Below are 13895 nucleotides of genomic sequence, written 5' to 3' on the forward strand. Positions count from 1 at the left end.
TTGGAGAAAAAAGCACATTCACTACAACTGATTATAAATTCTGCAACAAGTCACCATTATACCAATATACATAAGTAAACTATAAATATTATTAATTGAGTGAAGTGAATTATGATTCAAGCAACAATGGAGGTGCCAATAGAGAGAGTTACTTTGGAAGAATTTGAACAATTAGTGCTAAATACTGCCATTAGTTTCATTATTACATTAACATGAATCATTGATAAAAGCTAAAGAGAAGACACTTCATCCTTGTCCGACCAGTCAGTAATGTAACCAGTTTGACTCCATTAACTGTTGCCTTCACCACCTTTTTTAAAAATAAATTTAGAATACTCAATTATTTTTTTTCCAATTAAGGGACAATTTAGCATGGCAAATTCACCTACCCTGCACACCTTTGAGTTGTGGGGGTGAGACCCACGCAGACACGGGGAGAATGTGCAAACTCCACACGGACATTGACCCAGGGCCAGGATCGAACCTGGGTCCTCAGTGCCGTGAGACAGCAGTGCTAACCACTGTGCCACCGTGCCGCTAATTGCCTTCATCACCTTCTACCATAGACTTCACCACACTGATGGAATTAAGCTGTTTCACCAAAATTATAGTTTGTCAATTCTCAAGTCCTGCTGTAATAAAGACTGAATTTCACAAAAGTTTACAAAATGCCCCCAAAAATGACTTAACTGGCATATGTGATTTCAAAAAATGTGAGTTTACAACCAAGGATTTACTGAGAATGTACCCGTGTCTAAATTGTACTATTAAGAATCACAATCGCTATGATGCAGAGTACTCCTTAAATGACATATCAGATGTTTTACTGCTTTGCAAAATACTTAAATAATCCCAAAGTAGTGTTCAAACTAACTTATTTCTCCTTGAGTTCAAAAATAATCTTCTTACACAATTACCAGTTTTAACTGAACGAGCAGGTAAGTCAGACTCATAACACAGAATGTAGGTCAGTCGCAGCTTTGCAAAAATATCTGCATAGAATCTCCAGAATGCTGGTAAAATTGAGTGCACATTGACATTCCTCTGCTTCATCATTCATCCACAAGAACTAACCAGGTAAAACAAATGCAGGAAATATTCCATTTCCCTCATATTTGTTTTGAACGTTTGGGGATAAAAACAACTCAATCAGGATAATCTGTTGGCATAAACAATTAGCTGTTACCTAATTATAGAATTTATTAGGTATATAGGTAATTATAGTTACCTAATTATAATTTCAGGGCCGCACGGTAGTACAGTGGTTAGCACAGTTGCTTCACAGCTCCAGGGTCCCAGGTTCGATTCCCGGCTTGGATCACTGTCTGTGCAGAGTCCAAAGATGTGCAGGTTAGGTGGATTGAACATGATAAATTGCCCTTCGTGTCCAAAAAAGGCTAGCTGGGGTTACTGGGTTACGGGGATAGGGTGGAGGTGTGGGCTTAACTAGGGCGCTCTTTCCAAGAGCCGGTGCGGACTCGATGGGCCGAATGGCCTCCTTCTGCTTTGTAAATTCTGTAAATTCTATGAGGACAGATTCTATATTATAATGTTCAGGAAACCTCAACATGAAATTAAATGGAACATGACAAATGTACTGATCCTAATTCCCCTTTACCTTTCTCTGACCTTATCCCTTCTTCCAATCACACCCCATGCCATGTTTCACAATTCCTTCTGATCTTCCCTTCTCAGAACCGAATGATCAGCCCTGAGTGAAGGCCTCAGCTTCAACCCCTTACATCCCCTTACATCCCCTTACATCCCCACCTCAATCAACTTCAAGCTTGACATGAAAGCCAGCTCTTTGCCTTTGCCTCTGCATCCAATTCATTGACTAGGGCAGCACGGTAGTGTAGTGCTTAGCACTATGGCTACACAGCGCTCGGGTTCCAAGTTCGATTCCCGGCTTGGGTTACTGTCTGTGTGGAGTCTGCACGTTCTCCCTGTGTCTGCGTGGGTTTCCTCCGGGTGCTCCGGTTTCCTCCCACAGTCCAAAGATGTGCAGGTTAGGTGGATTGGCCATGATAAATTGCCCTTAGTGTCCAAAATTGCCCTCAGTGTTGGGTGGGGTTACTGGGTTATGGGGATAGGGTGGAGGTGTGGACCTTGGGTAGAGTGCACTTTCCAAGAGCCGGTGCAGACTCGATGGGCCGAATGGCCTCCTTCTGCACTCTAAATTCTATGAAATCTATTATTATTAGGAGTCTTCCCCCTCATAGCAGACCCTTTCTTCCATCTTAAGAAATATTCTTCCATTTGGACCTTTCCCGCCAGCCTCTTGCCCTCTATAGGTTGTCACTGGCATGATATTGGCCCTCTCAATTTCTCTGCTCCCCTCATCCACTTTAACTTATCTCTCTCTCTCTCTACTTGTAGTACTCTGTTCTCTTTGTTCCAACCTGAATATTGAGCTGCAGACAAGGGTATGTTATTGCTTTTGGTAAATCAACCTCTACATTTTGCAAGCTGGATACCAACTCTCTGACACTTCCTCCTTCCTCCATTTCTAAGGCTGTCATTGATCTTGCCTTCTTTGAATATCTTCCCTCTATTGCCTCCAGCCTCATAGTCCCCTAATCCCATACACCCTCTTTCTACCTACTTGTGAAGATCCACAAGCAACATTGCCATGGTAGACCCACGGCTTCACTTGTTCTTGCCCCCACTGAATTGATTTCTTCCTACCTAACGCTTTTCTTCCCTTGACCAACTACATCTGCAACTCTTCCTATACCCTCAGCCACATTAACAATTCCCAGCTTCCTGACCCTTACCATCTCTTTTTCACAATGAACATTCAACCCCTTTCTACTGCCACCCCCTGTCAGGGTGGCCTGAGAGCTTTCAGCTTCACCCTTGAACAGAAGTCCAACTAGTCCCCATCCCTCACCATCCTCCTCTGCCTGGCTGAACTTGGTCCCCAATGGAACAACTTTTATTCATCCCACTTGCTTCCTCCAAATTAAAGGCGGCGCTATAGCTGCATCTGCTTATTCGAGGGATGTGTGGAACGTTTTTTGTTCCTGTCCTCATCTATTTTCTGTTATATTGATGACTATATCAGTGCACCTCCTGCCCCTCACTCTGGAAAGGTTGACCAGTTTCGCTCCCAATTTCACTCACCTTCACATATCTAGTTTCCAACTCTTCCCTTCTCTTCCTCAACTTCTCTGTCTCTATTTCTGAGGTTTGGCTATCAGCCCAATGACTCCCACAGCTACCTTGATTACACTTCTGTACAACTCACTTTCTGCATAAGCTTGGTTTTATTCTGCCAGTTTCTCCCTTTCCATTGCATCAGTTCTGACAATATCACATTCTAGACCAATGCATCTAATATGTCCCTTTTTACCAACTGGGGATTTATTTCCTTCCACTGTGGTTGACAGGGCTCTCGGATCCATTTCCCACACTTTTGCTGTGACTCCTGCCCCTTTCTTCAAGAACCATTATTAGGGTTCCTTTTGTCCTCGCCTTCGATTCCACTAGCCTCCATATTCAATGAATCATATTCTGCCATGTTCTCCACCTTTAGTGTGATGCCACCACTAAACACATTTTACCTTTGTCTCCCCTTTCCATATCCAGAAGGGACTATTCTCTCCATACTCACCTACCCACACACTCCAACCCCACACCACCCTTCTTCCTAAACCCCATTCCCCTACTCACTCACTCAACAGCCCCCTTCCCAACTCTACTCACTCATTCAGTAAGCAGCCCCTCTTTCCAACTCCCCTCCCCACAGTCACTCACTCACTTATTCACCAGACCCTCTCCCATTTGTTCCCTCCCCTTTTGGTCTAGGTGGCGATACCACGGTTTAGCAACAGTGCTTCCTAGGTAAAGAGCCTGAACAACAGGCAGACAGGAACTAAAATAGAGTTAAGTTTTAAGCCGCCAACCCAGCTATTTGGCTCAAATGGGTGACCTCCCAGTCTTTCAGGTACACTTGAGAAGCTCCACCAGTAAGAAGTGGTGCAGAAATATCTTGGTCCCACTCAAATATGAGGAATGTTTTCTGAAGTTAATCATAGAATCATAAAATTTGAAGTGCAGAAGGAGGCCATTCGGCCCATCGAGTCTGTACCGGCTCTTGGAAAGAGCACCTTACCCAAGCCCACACCTCCACCCTATCCCCATGAACTAGTAACTCCACCCAACACTAAGGGCAATTTTGGACACTAGTATGGCCAATCCACCTAACCTGCACATCTTTGGACTGTGGGAGGAAACTGGAGCACCCGGAGGAAACCCACGCACACACGGGGAGAACGTGTAGACTCTGCACAGACAGTGACCCAAGCCAGGAATCGAACCTGGGACCCTGGAGCTGTGAAGAAATTATGCTAACCACTATGCTACCGTGCTGCCCAGTGGTTAATGTGCATTTTGGGTTTACCACCTGCCCCATGCTGCTTAGCTGTATCAATCCAGTGGTCCAGGGCTCTCCTGCCAGTGCCTCTTGTCCAGGTTACCCCCTCTCTGCAGTCACCATTACTACTTGGAGGAGGGGGAGCTTGCAGCCCAAACTGTGACTTTTGCAACCCCATTGGTGATCACAACCTATACTTTGGGAGCCCTTGCCCTGGTGCACTCCTGCACCATCCCTCCCTTTCCCATGACCCCTTCTCATGCAAGCGTAGGATTTGCTGTGCCTGTCACTTACCTCCTCCCTTCTCATTATTCAGGGTGCCAAATATTCCTTCCAGGTGCAACAACAATTTATGTTCATTTCTTGCAATTTTGCACACTGCATTTGCTGTTCATGATGTAATACTCTCTATATTGGACAGGAATGAGATTGCATGACAGCTTTGCAGGATATCTCTATTCAGTTTGTAAGTGTGACCCTGAGCTTTCAGTCACCTGTCATTTTAATTCTCTACTCAACTCCCATCTGACCTCCCTGTCCTTCACATTTTCCAGTAAAGCTCCATGTAAGCTCATGGGGCAGCACCTCATCTTTTGGTTTGGCACTTTACAGCCTCTGGCATTTGCGACATTGGACTCAACAGTTTCAGGTTATAAACTTTTTTTCCTCATTTTCTCAGATGGCAGCTCTGAATCTTATTGCTGCTATTCTCATTTACACCTCCCCTGGACCCATTTTCCGTTCATTTACTTGTCCTCTTCTTATCTCTCTTTTCCTTGCTCCACCATCCCTTTTGTCACCTAATTTCTCCTGGTTTCCACTCTATCGCATAAATTCTCTTCTGTTCTTTCCACCCCTCACCACCTTTAACTTTTCCCAGCCTCTGTACTTGCTTAAAACCTGTTCCACCTCTATCTTTTTCAAGTTTTCATAGTGCAGAAAGAGGCCATTCGGCTCATCGAGTCTGCACCAACCCTCCGAAAGAGAACCCCACCCAAGCCCGCCACATCCCCACAACCCAATTGCCCCACCTAATCTTTGGACACTTAAGGGGCAATTTAGCATGGCCAATCCACCTAAACTTATGACGAAAAATTATAAACTGAAACATTAACTTAATTTATCTTTCCACAGATTTTGCCTGTGAGTTTTCCATCAATTTCTGTTTTGAACTTCAGATTTCCTGCAACTCCAGTTTGTGTTTTTGTGTAACAAATTAATTTGCTTTTATGGAATAGAGTGAAAATATTGTATCTTTTTTGATATTTTTAATGCAAAATGTGAATACAGATGAAATGGTTTTAACCTTTAATCAGTTAACACAGGTTTTATCTTACTTAATTATTTGTGGAAAAGTTTAGAAGATTCAACATGCTATATTCTATTTTTATTACTTCTGCACCACATAAATACGGTAGAATAAAATATAGAATACTTACAATTATTAACAACCATTATTGATGTCTGTTGAGATGTATCATCTAATAATTTATTAGACCAACCAAATTGTATCTCTGCCTCAAATAGTACCTAGCTCACTATGACAATAGTTAGTGACCGAACATGTTGTGATACCAATCCTAACAGTACCTAACAGCACACAATCGTTAAATGCGAATCGCACAAAAGGGAAAACATTCTGTTCTCTACATGTCATTAATCAAAAAGAAATATAATAAATAGCTTGAGAGCTGCATATGTAAAAATCCCATCACGTCTGTGAGAAATATTTCAATACACTTCATCAGAACTATTTTAATGTATTACATTGTTATTATGCAGGAACGGCAGTCAAGTGCAATTTGAGCAGAATTTCACAAACAACGAGAAGAATGGTCAGTTAGTCTGTTTTGTGTGATATGGTTAAGCGATAACCGCTTGCTAATATAGACAATTGAAACATCATCAAGTTTTACACAGTAGTTTGATAAAACCTTTCAACCATAGACTAATAAACCTAGGATGTAGTCTATTGATTTATTCCACCAAATAAATTCTTGAAGTTTTGCATTTAGGACTACATTGATATTGTTACTGTTTCTCTTCCTGCACCGAGTGTTGTGCAGGAAAGACTTTCATCTGTTACAATAGTGAGGTTTTTCCTGGAACCCTGTGCTATGCTGTCGCCAGTGGCTTATAGCTTGATGGGTGCCACTCCACATCAAGCATGGTGGATCAGGGGTCTCTCCTGCAGTTATGCCTGTCATTGGTGTGTGTTGGAAGGATTTTCAGGTCGATACTCAACCTGTTGGCCATATTATGAATGTACCTTCTTTGGCCCTTAAGTCCTGGGGTGGGACTTGAACCTGGAGTTTCTGGCTCAGAGGCAGGGACAGTATAGATTGCGCCACAAGTTCTCTTGTGTACCATACCAATTTTTCTAAGAATTATAAATCATTTGGAACTTTTAAGCATTTTACAGTTTGCAAAAATAATTGTTTTCTATGCATGTTTAATTTATATTGTCATTATTTTCTGTCAACACCTAATTGAGAAGAAATCAAGAAAATATGTGGCATATTAACCCAAATAAAAGTAGCTTACTGCCAACAAAATATAGGGGTATTGTCAGAATGCACTCTTTACAATAAGAACTGTATTTGTCTTAACATTAAAATACAACTCTCACACGAATATTCCCTAAACACAAAGAAAAGTCTTGATATCAGTGCTAACTCAGTCTTCCATACTGCTCTTTCTAATTCCGCTGTTTTAAGATTGTGTGATTTATCACACCGCTGCCGCAAAATGTGGAGACAAGCCATGCTTCCAGAATACTACCAGGGCACCCAAACCAGTCACCAAGAGAATCAAATCGTACCCATGCTGCCATAACTGCCCTTCCAATTCTTCCCTCTCCCTGTAGCTAAGTGCCAAAGCAACTGTCTACCCAGCATAGTTCAGAACGAACTAAAATTCAGAGTGTGAATTGAACCACTCCACTAAGAGCAGACTCCCTGTGGTATACTCCATAAAATCTTCACATAAAATATCCTTTACAACACCTGATACGTGTTGAAAGTTATAAAGCCCTATTTCATTTGGAAATATATTTGTTATACAACAACTTGTTTTGTTCCATTGAGAGTTCCCTCTATATTGACCAAGGGTTTAAAAGCCTTCAAATTCAATGCTTCTGTTGCTTCTGTTGCTGAAGGTATGTTTAAACTTGAAGTCTGGCATTTCAAGCTGTATTGATACACTATATACATTTTTCTTAGATTTAAATTACTGAGACGCTTTTATGTATTTTACAGTTGCAATGAATAAATCATTAATATATACGTTTCAGTTAATTTTACTAATTTACATTTTCTGTCAAAACCTAATTGGAAAAAAATCAGGGTATCAGGAAATGGTACAGAATATTAACCTACATAGCAGGGACTGCTCTGTTCAAGAGCACAGGAAAGCTGTGAAATGTACTTTGTTGTGCTCAGTATATTCTGGAAGATGAAGTTATAGAGATTGAACATCAATCAATCTCAAATATAAATCAGAGCCAGGCATTTATTTGGGAAACATGACCTTTGATACACATGCAATACATCACAGGCAAACGCAGCCTTTCCTGAAACACTGCCCAAGATATTGGATATAAATGCTCCACCTTGTGACTGTACCTTTTTCTTTGAGGAAATCTAAATCTCAACATCCACAATTCTGTTACATCTATGTCCACAAAAGGTCCCAGAAAAACAAATCTATTTACATAACACTTCTGCTGCAACATGTCCTCTTATAACACTTTTTCCTTTACAGGAGTGCAGTTAAGTGCAATATTAGGTAAGCTGTGAGCTAAATATGATTCTATAAAATATAGGTAGAATAAATTTAGAACTCACAAAGGAAAAAAATGACACTTTCAAGGTAAATCAATAAAGGAGAAGGTGCAGTGTAAGGATATAAATTAATCAAAGGAGAGGCAGTCAAAGTGACAGATGTGCCTATATATATATACACACACACACAGCAACAAACTTGTTAATAGGTATGAAAGGATAAAAGTATTAAGTAAAATGTCAAATATGCACATGTTAATATATTGAGAAAGTTGGTCATAGGAATAATCAGGTGGCCCAAGCTGGGGGTAAAATTGTTTCTATGTACTTGCAGTAAGGCTGCACAATTGGCCCTAATGAAAATATAAAATGTAGTAAATTAGAAAAATAAATATGGGATAGTTTGATGTTTTGAAAACTGATAATAAGAGATGACACTACAAACTGTTATAGTAACTATGTTTCACACCAGTAACTACACATAACTTAATATTGCTTCATGCTAATTAAACTCCGAGACAAGTACCATTTGGCTGAATTGAACTGAACTGATGCCCCAGATGAACCTTTTTTCACCTCTGCCTGATTCAACCTTGCTCAATGCTTTCATCCTAGTATGGCACTGGACTGGCCATATATATCAAAACTGTCAATATATATATTTTTAAGTTTTTGGGTCTGATGGAGACCTGGATATCCATTCAGTTACTTTTGGGGATCCTGAAGATTTCCTCAGAGGAAGTCTTCTCAGTACATTAACTTGAAAAGCATCCATTCCAGGGCAAATTGCACTTGGTTCATGGGAGATGCAGGATTGACGAACTAATAGATAATTTTGCATTGTAATTCTATTTTCATTTCTTCATGGTTATTATTGAAAACTAATGTGGTCCTACTGGCTGAATTAAACATTTGAGGGGATAGATAATATCTGTCATCCTTATTATATTTTCCACTGCGTTAATTCATCATTATTTTAAATTAAGCATCACTATCATTGATTGTCTATCTGATTTATTTTAAAAGACTTTTAGACATTGTCTGCATATCAGCATATGGAATTGCAACTCATTTTGCAATATACTAATTGCAATGTACTCCAGCTATTTCAAATTCATCTCTAAAACAGCAGTTTATGTTGATTTTTTCACACTATTTATGTATTAGTTTTGAAATGACTGATACATAAAAATAGAATCATTTGCTCCAACAAGTTTAAGGATTGAATTTATACACAACTTAAATAATTTATTATTAGACAGTAAAGTGATCATCCTGATAAGCTTTCGGTTGTCCTCTGTACTGGATTAGCTTTGCCCACTGTGAAGCTGAGAGTAGTGAATGCAGAAGATTGGCATGGCCACCAAATTATCTATTCTCACGAGTTTAGCTGGCCGTCTCTAATGCTAATGTCATCAATCCTCATTTAGCAATTTAGGCACCTCACTGCAATATATTTGACATTAATTGGAATAGACAATGCCAACATGGTACCAATAGTGAAAATGAGGACTGGTATACGCCTCTACCTCTCCAAGTTCAAGAGCCTTCTCTAAATATTATTACCAGAATAATATTAGAAAATCCTTTCAAACAGGAGTTCCCCAACCAAGGTTGGAGCAATCCTTTCATCAAGGACAATGAAAGCACTCTCATTGAAATTTACAGCCAATCATATGATACAAAGCATTTTATGAACTCATTTCAAGCATGAAATACTTTAATAAATCATGTAAACGTGCAAAGCGCACATCAGAGTATTGTGGCTGTCAGCTGCTTCAACTGGTCCCTCTATCAAATAGTCTTCAAACCGCTGCCCTGTGTAAGCGATTGTGTGTTGAAAAGAAAATGTTAACCTTGCTTAAGCAAACAAGTGCAAACTAGAAGTCTGACCGAATCCTGCAAATAACAACTAATTACAATGATTTTAAAATGTGTCGGGACACCTAATTGTATTTACCTTGCTTTTAATAACTCTCACAGCGCAATATTCTGTTGGAGGAACTGTCAATCTAGATTTACTCTAATTATTATTTTATCGTCAAACAGCTGCAACACAGCTCCATATGCCATGCAATCTTTAAAATCGACTTGTCCTGAATTATATTTTTTAGGTTGCATGCAACATTTATTTTTGGAATTCAAATGAGGATTACCTTTGCAGCCATCGAGGAGCTGGGTTTCTCTAAAAGGTCCCAAAGTTTCTTCCGTTTCTCCGCACAGAAGGTGTTATCAAACTCTTCCCCCTCTCTGTCCCTCATCGTCTCCGCTTCCCGCTTCAGTTCCTCGTTCATTTGCTCCTTTTTCTGATGGTACCTGGCCTGACAGCAGGACTCCAGGTAGATCTCGTCAATTCCCCAGTAGTCGAGTTCCTGGCTGAAGGACAGGGCGCACATCTCTTCCATCATATGCAACTTGCCAGTGCGGTAAAAATTCAAAATAGACGTAAACGCCCCGGGGTGACGGTCAAAAAAGTATTCGTTCCCCTCCAAATTGTAATCATCACAGCTTTCCATAAGAGACTCATGAGTATTGCAATCTCGAAGTTTACCCAGCCGCGTCCGGGGTAACCGGTCCAAGGTTCTCCAAAGTACTTCGTGTGCCAGACCCCCAACATTGAGTTTTACTCTTCTGGAACAAGCCTTGCTCCTGATGATCTCCATGGGATCCGGAGGTAGCGAGCTGGTCGACCGAGACTCCCCCCTGTTTATTCCTGCGGGCATTTTTTCTCCCCCTCTCTTATTCTTTTCTTCAGCAAGGCTGGGTTGAATAAATCACACTTCAACTGCCCGGGTGTCAGGATTCAGTGCAGAGCTTTCATCTGGCCGCTTTCTCCATCCATTCTCCAAGCTGGGGGAAATAAAGGGATTTGGCAGTCAGACCCAAAAGGTTCCTCAGATCCGAATGACCTACAAAAACGGAGCAAGTGCATCTCTAGAGCGCAGTGTCAGGTAGCGCGGGCGCGGCGCTTTATCCATTAATCGGTGAAACAAATAGCTCCATTTAATCTGCTCAAGGGGACAGATTTCCCTGGGAGCGGGCGAGCTCGCAATGGACCCGCGAGCGCTGTCCACATTGCTGGAGGTGGATGTCAGTGCAAGGCACAGGCAGCTTCTGCAGAGAGAGGGGGGGGGGGGGGGGGGAGGTGGTCACAATCCACACTCCATGAGAAACCTACAACTCTTCTAACTTATTCCCCCCATCAACAAATGGCAGCATTATGATATAACCAATTCAGCCAACACACTCTGCAAAGTCTGAGGCAAGAAACATAACAGTGTGCATTTTACATCTGATCTTGCCTTGACATCAATCTTTTGTGTTTAAAACCCCCTAAAATTGCTGCTGCCGTGTATTGACTGACAGGAACTCGAGATCTCAGCCCGACATGTAGCTGTATCTCAGAAACATTGACTGCAATTTGGTTTCCACTCCTAAACCACCCACTTGCTGTTTTGCGTTTCATCAGCCTGAATCTGTAATATAAAACAAAATCTGGAATAATAATCGACCACACATGAAACCACACGACATTGCCTGACAGAGACGTACCTCCACCGGAAATCTTTTGCATTTTAAGCTACTTCCCAAGACGTATTTTGTTTATTTTTCAGCTGTGATATTGTCAAAGGTGAAATCAGTGTTTTGAATATTTTTTTACTTGGACGGTCTAACTGACCGCATTGGGACGTTAGACCGTACTGTCTGGAACCCAGCATCGGGGGTCTTACAACCCACTCGTGTGTGTACATACTTAAATAATACTGGAGTCTACCCACGTTCGTCAAAAAAACATAAACGATCTACGTCTCTTTAAAGGCACCGCAATGTTTTCATCTTCCCTCCTCGAGGAATTGAAGGCATCTCTACCGCACGTGGCTGCAACAGCCTCAGAAATGAAGTTGCTCCCAATTGTCCTAGACATCCTCGGAGTTTCCCTGTCGAGGTGACAACGATCCATTCTGCCCCCACACTCCCTCCCCCTCCTCCTTAACCAAAGTTCCTGCCATTTTATTTTTCCCAGCCAGCTTGACAATCGTTTACATATTCCAGTCCCCTCCTGCCCAGGAACTGCGTTTGAATTTAGTGCATCGCCCCTGCAATTGTGCAACAAGAGTGTGGTGAACCTTTCCCTCAGTGTCCTGTCCAAAGCCTTGCTTTAGAATGTGAATGTAGCCAGCCCAACTCGGCGAGAAATTAACAATTTCTCAGAGCTGCCAAAATAATAATAACAACAACAGAAGAGACTGCTCCCCAAGCACTTTCGGAGCGAGGAGGCTAACGCGTTATTTTCATAAATGTTTTAAAAGTATTTCAACACCCGGCCAGAAAAAGACTGGCTGTGCAAGATGGATTTGGCCCATCAATTATGTCAGAACCGATTTCAAAAGGGAGGCCACTCATATTGGCAGCACTCGGTGATCAGGACGGGGATGGACTCATTGATCAGTTTTGTGGAGGAAATGATTCAAAAGGGACAAATTATGTTCAAGACTGACAATGCAGACGAGTGTTGTGAAACATATAACACAACTCAACTCCGAACACTAACTTAAAATCGCATCTTCACCTGGAGAAGCCTGCCCGCCCTTACATATTCCTTTATCTTCTTAAGTTTACGTCCTGCAACATTGTTTGGCGTCAACATTACATTCTTGGCGGCAACGTTTTCAAAGAGACCATTGTATGGGATGTGCCCCTCCATGAGAACTGGGTCCTTTGCTATGTGGCCATTGCACCCCCCGTGTTGAATGTACCTGTGAGTCTAGAATGTGGTGTTGCCCACCCCAATGTTAACGCTCCCCAGATGACAACCCAATTCCGCCATCGTGTTTGATAGAGATTGGTTGAGTAAAATTGATAACAAGAGTGCATTCTGGCAAAATGCAATTCAACAACCCCCCCCTCTACATGATATCTGTTCTGAATCCTCACTAATAATGGAATGAAATAAAGTAACGCTTTGTTTAATTGATGCCCAATTGTCAGTGCATTGTTTATTTTGACAACCGACTCTAAACCGGGTGGCTGGAGGTTTCTTGAAAGAAACAAACGTGAGAGTCATCAGTGAGATCATTTAAAAAAAGGAAGAGCGTTCTAACTGCAGTGGGTAAAACCCGGCATCTTAAACATGCACATCTGTTACTTACCCTGCTGTTCACAGCAATAAATGTCATTTTAATCCCACCGGCGCGGAGATTATGTCCATAGCCTAAAATTAGCCGGAGATGATGTAAGAATAATTTCTTTTTACGAACCTTTGCGTAAAAGGTCTTGATGTTTTGGAATAGAAATCCTACTGGATTAACATGGACCGCTTAGAGGTGGAAACGGTTTCGCAACGCCAAGCAGAGATGAGGATCTCTCAGCCCAGCAGCTCCTGCCCAGTTTCCAGCTACACTTTGTTTTATCATCCAGCACCCCGCTCCCCCCCCCCCCCCCCCCGCTTCAAACTATGCCGTGGTCCGTGAACGGCTTTTCTAATTTATTTCCGCCGTCTGTTAATGGAGATCAACAAGTCTAGTCTGTCTCTGCGAAGGTTCCTTCATCCTGATATTCTTCCTGAATTAAGAAACTGGTAATCTGGAGATAATGAGAGGAAACAGCGGCACCTACAGGTTTACAGCAGGGCCTGCTCCCCGGGTACAAGCTTGTGGTCTTTTAAACATCAAAGATTCTCATTGATTTCAGATTTGCTGTTAATGGTGTCTATCAGCCTCTGTTTTAATCTCATC

At 41.7% G+C, this 13895-nt stretch overlaps 1 protein-coding gene across 2 annotated transcripts in view; it reads right to left on the reverse strand.

Annotated features, from left to right (window-relative positions):
• Window positions 1-13576, reverse strand: part of LOC140428417 (potassium voltage-gated channel subfamily B member 1-like) — a 514844-nt gene extending 501268 nt beyond the window's left edge. The window contains exons 1-2 of one of the 2 annotated variants that reach the window (XM_072514843.1): window positions 13419-13576; window positions 10317-11010 (exon numbers count right to left, since the gene is read on the reverse strand). In XM_072514843.1, the coding sequence (XP_072370944.1) occupies window positions 10317-10883 (567 nt within the window). In that variant the 5' untranslated portion in view covers window positions 10884-11010; window positions 13419-13576. Of the gene's footprint in view, window positions 1-10316; window positions 11011-13310 lie in introns of both variants that reach the window. The other variant, XM_072514842.1, reaches the window with a different exon arrangement.
• Between the last annotated feature and the right edge of the window lie 319 nt (window positions 13577-13895).

This window comes from Scyliorhinus torazame, chromosome 8 (genome assembly GCF_047496885.1).
Source record: "Scyliorhinus torazame isolate Kashiwa2021f chromosome 8, sScyTor2.1, whole genome shotgun sequence".
NCBI lineage: Eukaryota > Metazoa > Chordata > Chondrichthyes > Carcharhiniformes > Scyliorhinidae > Scyliorhinus > Scyliorhinus torazame.